Source organism: Thermochaetoides thermophila, assembly GCF_000221225.1.
Source record: "Thermochaetoides thermophila DSM 1495 unplaced genomic scaffold scf7180000011819, whole genome shotgun sequence".
In the NCBI taxonomy this organism is placed as follows: Eukaryota; Fungi; Ascomycota; class Sordariomycetes; order Sordariales; family Chaetomiaceae; genus Thermochaetoides; species Thermochaetoides thermophila.
In genome coordinates, this window is record NW_006383035.1 from 624,867 (window position 1) to 636,843 (window position 11,977).

At 53.6% G+C, this 11,977-nt stretch overlaps 3 protein-coding genes across 3 annotated transcripts; all 3 read right to left on the minus strand.

Annotated features, from left to right (window-relative positions):
• Positions 1-16: 16 nt before the first annotated feature.
• CTHT_0049240 (uncharacterized protein) lies at positions 17-928 on the minus strand (the record flags this gene model as incomplete). The annotated part of the gene is made up of 4 exons (XM_006695222.1): positions 17-68; positions 136-288; positions 363-472; positions 878-928. 4 exons carry the CDS (start codon positions 926-928, stop codon positions 17-19), a joined length of 366 nt encoding a protein of 121 aa, XP_006695285.1.
• Positions 929-1,537: 609 nt separating this feature from the next.
• Positions 1,538-4,153, minus strand: CTHT_0049250 (uncharacterized protein; the record flags this gene model as incomplete). Its single annotated transcript, XM_006695223.1, has 1 exon — positions 1,538-4,153. The coding sequence occupies one exon, from the start codon at positions 4,151-4,153 to the stop codon at positions 1,538-1,540; it is 2,616 nt and encodes an 871-aa protein (XP_006695286.1).
• Positions 4,154-6,741: 2,588 nt separating this feature from the next.
• Positions 6,742-11,483, minus strand: CTHT_0049260 (uncharacterized protein; the record flags this gene model as incomplete). Its single annotated transcript, XM_006695224.1, has 3 exons — positions 6,742-7,146; positions 7,208-10,351; positions 10,407-11,483. The coding sequence occupies 3 exons, from the start codon at positions 11,481-11,483 to the stop codon at positions 6,742-6,744; spliced, it is 4,626 nt and encodes a 1,541-aa protein (XP_006695287.1).
• Positions 11,484-11,977: the final 494 nt, after the last annotated feature.

Genomic DNA, 11,977 nt, shown 5'->3' on the forward strand with positions numbered 1-11,977 from the left:
CTTCACCCCCCCCTCATTATTCCTGCGCAGGCTTCGACGGGGTAACCGCGAAAGTAGGCCGGACGTAGCTGTAACAAGCCTTGGGTTAGCTCACATCTGATCCGGCCAGCACCAAAGCCTTTGGGAGATACTCACCGATCCGAGTTATAAACCTTGATATTCTCACCCAGCAACCCCTTTTCTCTTGCTTGATCGGCAAGGTAGCGACGGACGTGGTCGCGATCCTCCTCAGCCTGGAGCAGGGGGATGAGGTGAATGCGGGCCCACATCTTCTCACGGGCGAGCTCACTAGTGTTGGGACATCGTCGTCAGCCTCAGCTGCAGGAAGAGTTCGATTGAGGTTAGGGGCGGACGGGTCATACTTCTGCTCGCGAATGCCCTTGACGAGCTTGTACCAGCCATAGAGCATCAGGACAGCGGCACCGGCGAGAAGGGGACGGGGGCGGAAAAGGCCGCGCGAAGGGAGGTTGCGCTATGCATCGAAAATGTCGGTTAGCACTTGATCTAGGAATTGAAGGTGATAGACAACGTGCGCAAGTTAGGAACAACAGCGTGAGAACGACCACTTGGTCGTGGTGTTGTCTCCATACTACTATGTCCCTGTCCAACGTCGCCGAATTCATAGATCTCGCTCCCACAACCATAAACTCGCTCTACCCAAAAGCACAACAGCACAACCAAAGCGCTGTTTTGACAGCTCAGACCTACAGCTGACTCCAACTCCCAAAGCTCTCTTTGAACGCATCCAAACAACAAACCACTACTTCCAGCCAAGCTATCGTCCATTCATCTCATGTTCCAATATACCTAGCTCTTCGACTCTCTCACTTCCCTCAAAATGAGAATCCCCAACTAGAAACAATTAAACACAACCCACCTTGTACTGGACGGCTTCATAGCCGCCTGGCGGCGGCATATCCTGCGGCATGGTGGGCTATATATTCGTTATCGGACCCGCAAAAACGTTCAATCACTTTGACCTTCACACAATGTCTCAGCAAACGAACGCGATCGCTTTCTTCATCTTCCACTGCCCCGCAGGCAAGCTGGCTTGGAGGGGATATCGATCGTTCGTACCGTCGGGGAAGTTCGGGATCAATTGGGCAGTAATCGAGTACCGCTCAAAAGTGAATCGCGATGTCGACCCGGTGAGAATTTTAAGCTTTGAAAGGGGAAGGAGGAGGGGAGGGGCTGGCTGGCTGGCTCCCTTGGGTCGGTAGGTTGTCGTCGGCGCGGTTTTGGTTTTGGCCTCAGATCAGGGAGCTAGATCATTGATCGGCTGCGGTGCCACCAACCTGCCGACTGCCAAGATTTGGCCGGTGGGGTCGAGGGTCGCTGGATGGATTACATAAGCAAATCACCACAACCAGAGAGCAAACGTAGAAGAGATTGATGATTGGTTCTTTGGTCCATGAAATATGAACGCTAAACCTCTATGAATGGCCACTACGACTAGCGCAGGAATCAATGATTATCTTAAACACCGGCCGTAAAACACCTAAACACCTTCCTAACCACCCCAGGTAGCACTCCGTAGTCAACCCTTCTCTAGCTCCTGCCCTTCTAAATGATTCTCTGCGGCCGCTTCTTCGGCCATGATACCATGCAGCTCGGCCTCAAACTCGGCCTCGAGCTCCGCCTCCAGAGCGGCTTCATCAAAATCATCATCATCAACTTCCTCTGACTGCTTCTGCTCGCTGCCGGCAGCGCCAGACTGTTGTTCATCGACTTCATCGCCCGTGCCGCTGGGCGTGGGCAGCACACTCTCCTCCGTGGTGCCCTTCTCGCCAGCAGCATATTCAGCCCGAAGGGTTGATGGCAACGGGGACTTTGTCCTCCGGAGGCGTTTAGCTTGCTGCTCAGCCTCCTGTGTTATACTTGATGCGGTCGAATTGTTTTCGTCATCTTCCTCGATCTCTTCAGATAGCTTGCGTTTTCTGCTCGGGCTCCCGCTGGGGGTGGCGCTCCGGCTTCCGCTATTGTGGGACCCAGAGTCCTCTGATGACGACTCATCTTCTTCATCCTCCTTGGGCACGTAGTCCTCGTCATCCTCCTCGTCTTCATCTTCATCCGACGAGCCGCTTGCGAGAAACTCATTGAGTTCCTCGTCAGCATCACCCCAGTTGAAAGTCTTGAGCCCATCGATAGGTGATGGCTGACCCTCCTCAATGTCATCAGGAATCAACCCATCCTCATCTTCGAGGCCATCTTCATCTTCGATGGCCTGCTCAACATCAGTCGCCTGCCCAGTTGGATCTATCAGCTTGAGCTTGAGCGGCCTGCGCCGCCCGACTTTGCCGTTGGGGGTCTTATTTTCCGTGTCCTCGTCGTCTGCATCGCTAATTTCGTCCTTCAAGTGGTCCACAACCTCGTCAGCAAGCCGGGCAGTAAACAAATAAGGTGTCTCGTCCACCGCCTCCCATCGACTGAAGCAGTCAGCCAGCCATTGCTGACTGACGATCTTGATATGAGGACGGCGCCTGGCCGCCATCAGCTTCTCTATTCCTGGTTGCTGGACATTCACGACGAGATGGGTTACGTCAGACGTGATGCTCGGGCGGAGCTCGGCTCCAAAACTCATGATTTGCAGGCCGATCTCCGATTCGTAAATGTCGACATTCCTCGGCAACACACCAGAAAGCACAATTTTGAAGCCACGCAGCACTCTACTCTTGAGTTCATCGAGAATGGCACCAACGTCCGGAACCGCTGCAAAGTCAATATGTGCGTCCACATGGTGCTTCTCCCGCAGGGCATCATATTCAGCATAGAAAGCAGCATGCAGTGTCCGGAGGTGTCTCTCAAGGTGCTCGAGCTCGTTGTCATCATCTTGGAGAACCCGATGTCGATGTGGCGGAGGAGACGATGAGCGCAACTCGGATCCGTCTTCTGATTGAACCGAGGCTTTCTCGGCTTCTTCATCTTCACGGTCCAGTTGCTCCTGCAAGTGTTGAAGTGGCCTGTCCTTAAGCTGTTTCTCCAATTGACGCTCCTGGTCTTCAAGCTGTCTCTGGGTGAGTGCCACATCCTCCTGACCATTGACGATGGCTTGACGTGCCGCTGCGTCATTCTTATCGTTATTCGCGAATACGACCTTCTTATCCTCCCTCTTTCCCACACCATTAATCTTGGGCTCGGCCGTCAGCAGGTCCTGCCGTTTCGGTAAGAAGCTAGAGTTGATATCTCCGATGCCTTTGAAGAACTCGTATGGCGAGACCTTGATCAGGTTCGGTCGGTTTCGAGGCCACACATCCGAACGGTCGTCGATGATAACAACCATGTTTGTGCTCACAGGGAACAAACGCTGCAAGCTTTTTGTGTAGATATTGCCGTTCTCGTCGCGACTGATGACACGGTTTCCGAACAGCTTCCGATCGGGATCGACAACACGTGCCACGTTCTGTGCGTAGGCACGTGTGCCCATGGTGTAGACGTGCAGCTCATACATTTCGGAGATGCGCTTTAGGAAACCCTCAAGGCCGGGGCGCATCTTGATGTAGTACCAGCACTTCCTAGCAAGAGCTGACGGACCGTCATCAAGCTGGAATGACTTAACGTCCTTGACCGCGTCGTGGTTGGGATTCGTGGGATCACGCTGCCACTCGCCGACGGTAGGATCGATGCAAGCTTGGATGATGGTTTGGTCTAAGTCGACTACCAGGCTGAGTTTCCGACTCTGGAGAAGTCGACGCTGAAGTTCCTGCTCAACTCTTTGCGCGTGTTCAGCACCGACCCGTAGGTTGGTCTGATCGTGGACCATGCTAATCGGGGCGCGTTCTGTGTCTTGCGTTTCGGCAGCCCAGTTGACCTCGGTCATGTCCTTGCCGCAGATGCCGCACAAACCCTGAAATTGGATATCGTGTGGGCAGGACTCCTTGACTACCAGACAGGGTGTATCCGCTGTGATGTACTGGCCCTCCTTGATCAGCCACTTTGTAAGGTCGCCCTCGGCGGGCGATTCCCAGGTGACCACGGTTGTCTGCTCTACTTGCCATGTCTCGCCGCGGATCGAATCGCCAACCTCCCTCATCCACTTGAAGGAGTACGTGAGAACGGGCTCCTGCTTCTTGATCGGATCGCCGGGCGATTTGAGCAGTTTGACGATGGTGATGGGGTACCGCAAGCGGGACCCCAACTTAACGGTTTTGGACATGGTATCGGCAATTCTTGTCTTGTCTGACGTCGACTAAGTTTCTGGATTGTGGAGAATAGTTCTGTGTTGTAGGAAGGCAGCAGTCAGCTAGAATGCTGGACTTCCCGTTATATTGGACCTCCTTACACCACAACTTGCTCGGCCTTCCAGGGCAAATCGAAACCTGTGTTTGGGCGAATTGAACCACCCATCGCGCAGGACGCGCTTGTGAAGTTGTGGTAAGCTGCGGATAATCGTGAAAACGGCAAGGCGGGGTGTTGAGGAAACCCCAATTGCACGTTTTCTCTCGCGGAGATTTGCAAGTGCAAGTGGGAGATAAGGGACCGAACTGTTGGAGCTTTTTGGACCCGGTGTCGCGATCGCGAATCGCGATCTGGTTGCAGTTGTGGCCGCAAAGCAGTGCGGCACCAAAGAGCGGAAGAGGCCCGAGCTCCCAGAACCAGAAGTGGGACAGCTTCCGAAGAAGGTTTAGCGTCAGTCTGAAACCAGTCTAGCGTATAGCAATGGAGACAGAATGTGGGGCACAGCGCTGGAGAGTTGGCCCAAGCTTCCACAGCTGCCGAAGGAAGTGGGTCGACTTGGCAAGGCGAGCTCGAGCCACCAGTCCAGGCGGCGTCTGTTGGAAATGCGGGACTCGGAGAGGCGCAGAGATGGCGCCGCAGACACGATGGGGTTGCTTGCGACAAGAAGTCGGAACCGGAAGGTGTCAGATGGTGGGGGTCAGAAAAAGCACCGATGGGTTGGGGTCAGGTGTAAAACCCAAGGACAGAAAAAATGGAGGGATGATGCAATGCTCAAGTTGGTTTGAGGCGCACTGCAAGGAAACAACAAGCAACTTCATCATCGACCGCAAACGACCAGGCCCAAGATTTGGGCGGGATGGGCTGGTCCTTTTGTACCTGCCGCACACGCCCCCAGTTCTGGACCCCGCGTCTGGCCAATCTGATCGAAGAGGCTCAGCCCACCCCTGTCCCCCTTGACACACAAGCCACCGATGTGGGCTGTTGCTGTGGAGCGCAGATCTCACGCTGTGGCTGGTAACGTGGCGTTCAAGTGAGCATGGATCTTAAACTCGCTCATTTACCCCAAGAACTAAGATAACAAGCAAACGCTGCAGAGAAGAGATAACAGATTCAAGTTGCAGAGATGATAGCCGCTGAGTGATTTCTTGAACATCACCCTAATATCCATGGCATAGTTAGAAGAGCTGTCTGTATACAAGCAGCTGTGCTCCTCAGCAGGACCCTGATGCTTGTACAACACCAGGCCTCATCCACCCCTCATACCTCCACCGTTCACGTCTCCTGATTGCACAAGCTTTCGGCAGTCACAGTAAGCAGTCGTTTAGCCAACCATTAGATGGTCCAGAATTTTTTACCGCTTCTGCAGCAGCTCAAGACTGGAGAGTTGTCAGATGTGCAGGTGTGGAATGCAGTTGCTGGTAGTGACATGATCGTTATACCTGAACATATCAAAAGCTGTCATTCTATTGTGAACTGCAGATCACAACAAACAACGAGCAATGAGTCTCAAAGAACTTTATATACCTTGCGTTGGCTCAAGCAAGCATGACTGAGTATTTCTTTGAAGATCCTGGGATAAAATGTTCCAAGCAAAAGCCAAATTGTGTCATATGACACGAATTGCTCATACACTTTAAGTAGGGAGAATCTTGATCATGACTGTTACATCGGGTGACTCTGGGTCATGCCGACATTGAGCATTCTGTTTACCTAATGATCCCCAAAAGGGCAGCATCGACCCTACGTCCAATTTGACTCGGAATACTTTTACACACTATCATTACTATCTAGCACTGTACCAAAAAACAATACAAAAGGTTCAAGAATAGGTAGCAGGCATAATTGCCAGAGAAAGGCAGTAGACATGGCCAGAAACTGCCTGAGGATTGTTTGGTTGCTTGCAATGTTCCTGGTACCATCTCCGCCAAGTGACCCTATCCAGGCAGTTAACTTCAGTGCCCAGAAGGTGATGATGATGATCATTAAATGTATGTAGGTATGAACTTAGCAGTGAAGTAAAGTAAGTACGCAACACTAGGAGCAAATCGTCGTGACAGGTCCAGAAGAAAGCTAGCTCCAATCCCAACGCCACGATCCAAGAAAAAAAAGACACTGGGAAGGAAATCCAAGCCCTTAACCCCCAGTCACCAGACGTGACTCAACTAACCCAGACCATCCTGAACCGATGCCAAGAATTGGCCATGTATCATCATCATCTCGCATCTACGTAGGTAGGTTATGGTTGTCATTAGTATCGTCGTCATCGTAGCGCATCGTAGTCGTTGCCGGAGGCAATGCAATGGTTTCGTAGGCACCTATTCGTACGGTACCTTCATCGGTATCTACCTGCCCATCCAATCCGAGAATGAAATCCAGCGAAACTGATCTGGGCCAGACCCAACTCCATATCCTTGCCTGCTCTAAGCGGAAGAGGTGAGGAGAACAAAAGTCATAGAGTAAAAGAACAAAAAAACAAAAAACAAGATTCATGGCATCACAAGATGGGAAATCAAGGTAGGAAAAGAATGTAGGGACCTCAGGAAATCACTTTCGGAAAGGAAAGCGCTACTTCCCCCCGCCGACCGCGCCCCCAAGAACCTTGCTACCCAGCGACTTTGCAGCCGAGGCCGGGGCAGTCAACGCTGGATTCCGGAGGAAGCCATGCTGATGATGTTGGGGTTGATAATCCCAGTGGTCGTCGAACCGATCCACGAACGTCCAGCTCTCTTCTTCGTCATCGAAGTCGATGCTGGGGCCATCTCCACCGGTGCCAAGCTCAAGACCCAGACCCACGCCCGCTTCTGCGCCGTTGCTGGCCGTAGCATTGGCGGGAGCGGGAAGTGGTTCGCCAGTGCCAGAAGAGATCGTGTTCCTACGTGACGGGTTCTTCCGGGCTTTGGCTTTGATGAGGTTTGTCGCGTATTCCAGGTCGCGGTAGATGCACTGAACTGCGGTTTCGACACCGTTTTCCTGTTTGAAAGGGTTAGTAATCAACTGGTAAGGCACGGCAAACAAAACGGATAGAACTCACTTTTCGAATCTGCTCCCCCAGCACCCTCGCCTTAACGATCATCCTCTCGCTGTGCGTGGCCTCCCACAGGGCGCGCGCAAACGAGTTGGCACCCCACTTCTTGAGGCAAATGCCGACACCTAAATCCTCAACGCGACTACCAAAGAAAAACTGGTCTCCAAAGAAAGGCCGAATAATGGTCGGGATGCCCGCGCGCAAGCTGGCACCGGTAGTTCCGCTCCCTCCATGGTGCGCAGCGGCATCAATCTGGCGGAACAGCCAGTCGTGCGGGGCGCTCTGGATCTGGAAGATTTCCGGTGGCAGCTCGGGCTCCTGTTCCTGCTGATCGGGGTTCTTTGAGCGGTCGCTCCAGCCCTTGGAAAGGATGCAGCGGACATCAGCCTTGAGGACGGCGTCGATGACGTCCTGCGTCATCTTGATGCGGTCGGGCACAATGATGCTGCCGAAGCCAACGTAGACCAGTTTCTTTCCATCGCTGCGGGCCTTCTCGATGAACGCCCTGAGCTCGGGTGGCGGGGTCCATTTGCTATTGTTGTCACCTTCATCGAGAAACCAGTAGCCCGTGACGCGGATCCAGTCGGAGTAGTCGAGCGGCGGGGGCACAACGTAGGCAGAAAAGTTGTACAGGAAGGGGACTTTGTTGACCTGCAACTTCTCGAGGTTCGTGCTGGGGAGACCGAGCATGTTGTTACGCCATTTGTTGATTTGATGAGCGGTCGTCTTCCAGAACACCGTGTCGAACATCACGTATGTCAAATAGTTGTAGGCACCACCCATCTTCTGGCCAGGCATAACAAACGCATGAGGATAGGCGCGAGTCCGAGTCCAGGGCATAGTGAAGGCCCGGAAATATGGAATTTCGAGAGCCTCTGCAATGTGAATACCTGCCATGGCGCTAGGAGACTCGATGATGAGATCACTGCCTTGGCAAGCTTCCCACGAAGTAGCCAAGAGATCATCAAGGAACCCACGGAACTTGGCATTAGCCTCCTTCAAGAATTGCCAAGTGAAGGTGCCATTCTGAATGCAGAGACGCATCAACTCGCCGGGGTCGCCGCCGACGTAAGCGAACTCGATACCGTGGCTCTCAATCCAGTCCTTGAACTCGAGGTGAGTCGCAATCCTCGGCCGATGACCCTCCTCAAGCAGCTTCTTGCAGAGAGCGATGTATGGCTGGACATCACCTCGTGAGCCGATGGTCAGACAGGTGATAGTCATGGACTGAGCTGGCTTGAAGCTGAGGAAGGAGGTAGCTGAGTCGTCAAATAGTATTGTTGGCGCTTCAGTGACGCTAGACGCCTGGCGAGGCAACTGGAGCTCATGGTCGCCGAATTCCTCGTTCCGCGCCTCTTGGAGTGCATCGCGTTCGGCCACAGCGGCCTGGGCATCCTCAGAATCGGCACCATCCAGCAACGAAGAATCAGGCAGGAACCTTGTGGCCTCAATGCTTTGGAGGACGGTGACAGCACAGTCATCGCGGACTTCTGCCTTGCTAAACTCAAAGAATAGCTCCTCATGACCGCGGATGACCACCACCAAGCCTGAATAGCCAAAACGAAATCCCTTTTCCTTATCTACGTTTTCAATGTCGCGCAATGGCAAAACTAGCTTGGTTCGGGTCCCAGGAAGAAGGCTGCGGAAGCAGAAATGGCGATCGCCAATGTAAATCTTGCCATATAACGGGAGAACACGCATCATGTACCCGAAGTAGGCAGCCTGCAGCCGTTCAGTCTCAGGGAGGGCAAAGTGTTCCCTGAAACGGGCCTCTGAATTGGCACGTTCATTAGGATCTTCCTGTCCATCTTCTTCATCTGTCCTCAAGCCGGCGGGATCATCATAGTGTTTCCCGCCGCCTTTCCACATCCCAGAAACTTTCTCAACATAACCCATAGATTCAGTCGCTAGGAGGTTGCTCATGCGACGTGACTGACGATCCAGATACCCCATCAGGGCATTCGCCTTTCGGAACGGATAACCGCCCATATTAGCGATGCTCTGCAGAGTCGGTGTTGTCGCGGTAGCTCCAACCGCATTCTCCTGCCGAGCCGTGCCCTGCTGTGTTGATGGCTTAACCGTCGCATCAGTATCGTGCCTGACAATGCCAGCCGAGACCGGCTCCTCGGTATCTTCGGCTTTGTTCGAGGACCGATGGAAGATTGGGCTGTGGAACACCTCGCTACCGCGCAGTATCTGGCTTGCAGATGGATCTTCGCTGCTCGCGGAATGAACAAGCGCCGACAGGCTTGCCTGGCTTGGATCACCAACGCTTTGGACGAATGAGTCACTGCTCCCTTGCTGCTCATGAAGAGCTTCCCGCCGGTGTTTACTGAACGACCGCCGGGTCTTACTATAACTCCGGGACGGAGACGTCGGGTGTAGCTCTGAGCTTTGAGCGACGTCTATACTACGTCGAAAGGGCCGGAAAGCATCGAAGCTACTTCGGGGGCGGTCTTGGCTCGCACGAGAGACAGGCGAGGCGCAGCGGGGCGGTGTCATGGGCGATAGTGTGGCCTTGACCCCTTCCGTGAGTCGACCTGGACGGCCCTGAGCTTGGTCTCGGCTAGCGCTCATGCTCGTTCTTGTGGAGGCAGCTAAGCTCTTGTCGGGGCCATCACTGGCATCCCGCGCTTGCGATGAGGAGTCATCGATGAGGATCTTGAGAAGGTTGATCGCGTCTTTTCCATAGCTGAAGAAGGAAAAGTAATATTCGTCAATAGCATACGTCTCGTCATTGTCGATCACGCGGATTTTGCAAGTCTCAGCGAAGTCGAGCATGTGAGTCTCCTCAATGTCAATAATGTTTTCGATGGGCAAGGAGATCTTGACACTGTCGCCGTCGTTATGTGATCGGAAGATGACCCTCTGGATGCACTTGACCCACTCCTTTGCGCTCTGGGCGCTGTCAGCGCGAAAGTAGTAGGTACGGTTATGGGTCTCAATGGTGAAATTGATGCCCTCCTTATCCTTATCCGTAATGCTGGCCGATATGCCGTATCGCAGGTCAATATGACCGCTCGGGAAGTAGAGATCTTGGGGGTCGCGGTAGTAGGAGAGCACAACACCCTTAAGGCGGAACCAGTAGCGGTTGTACTTGGGATTCCGCTTCCCACACTTAGACAGATAACCAGACTTGACCACCTCGTTCTTTAATGGTCAGCACACACCAGTAGACACGTGATTTGCGGAAGGGAAGACATACCGCTTTCTTAGGCAAATAGGCATAAAAGGCAATATGTCGGGTAGTGATAAACATGTACCCCTGAAGCAAGACATGTTGCAGCAACCAGCAAGGATATTCTTGAATGACCTCCTCAGGGCGCTCAAATTCGAAGATATGTTTGAGCGTCTTTGCGAGCTCGCTGGGACCTATAGTGCCGTCGTCGCCTTCAGCGCGTCCCTCCTCTTCGGTTAAGCGGTCCAGTTCAAAGCTCGGCCTCGAGGCCACCTGGGCACGAGCCTCCAATAGCTTGCTCATAATAGGCTCTCCCATGCCTTCAGTTCGAGTAATCTCGATTGCGGGTGCGAGACCGGTAGGAGGGGCAGAGGAGGACTTCGAAGAAGATATACTACGATCAGCTGCGCTATCGTCATGAGGGGCCTTGGCCGACTTTTCTTTGGAAGATTTGGATGGCCTGAGCTTCTCGGCGAAGCGTGAAAGACCAGGCACGGAGCGCAGCAGATTTTCCGAGATTTTTCTCCGGTGTCGTGTGGGAGTGTCAGTGCTGCTGGAGTGCTGATCTGAAGAGCTCCGGGCAGTGAGGGGCAGAAGAGTGGTCTGAGCCATCGCGGTGGTGCTAGAAGAACTGTGGTCGGGCCTCCAGGGGGAAGGTTGACGAGGGGCGGCGATCGTTTTGGCCAGCGGGCTTTCATCATCTTCGTCATCTGAACTAAGGCTTTCGAAGCGATCGGAAAAGTTGGCCTGCCGGCCAACGGCAGCGACGAGGCCGAATATGCTCTGATGCATGTTCATGAACATGCCGCCGGGGTAGGCCTGAGGGCGCAGCACCTCCTCATCGCTGTCAGCCTCGTCGTTCGTCTCACGCAGCCGCTCGGGCAGTTCAAAAGAGGGCGTGTGAACGCCATCGCGACGTCTCTTTTGCAACTTTCGCGACACGCGTCTGGCTGTGCGCTCGTCCTGGGCGGCTGCTGAAGCCGCAGATGTCGCTGTCGGTTCTGAAGGCGACAACGGAGCGTGTGCTTGTTTACTCTCATCTTTTGACTCCGAGGGCCGCGGACTCGCAGTTGCACGGCAAAGAGGTTGCGCCGAGGAGTCCATTGGGAACTTGTGGGGATGAAGTGTGGAAAATAAAGCCTAGTATACAATCATCAGCATGTGAGCGGTGACTCAAATACCCTGGAGTTTGCGCCGCGCGGGGGGAATGAAAGAGGGGACCAACCGTCCTCTTGTGTCCAGGCCCTGCAGAAGTAGGTTTGGCGGGCGCAGGATGGATGCCTGAACTGGACAGCCTGGGAAGATGATAGAAGAGTGAGCGAGGTGAAAAAAGTTGAGGATAGCAGATGCAAGTCCCGTCCTATCAGATATGTATATCTCGGCGGGCTGATACGAACGGAAAAAAGTGCGGTTTAAGTGAGCCCGTGAAGCGGATGATTGGCGCGTCGGCGTTACACTCGAGCGAACGCCCCAGGGTAGATTCCGAGGACAATAAGCAAATCTAGGTAGGTAGTGTAGGGTGTCGTATCTGTGGGTAGGACGTGGCTCGGATCACAGGCATCCAAAATCCATTTAATGCCGTCAACACGGGAATATCG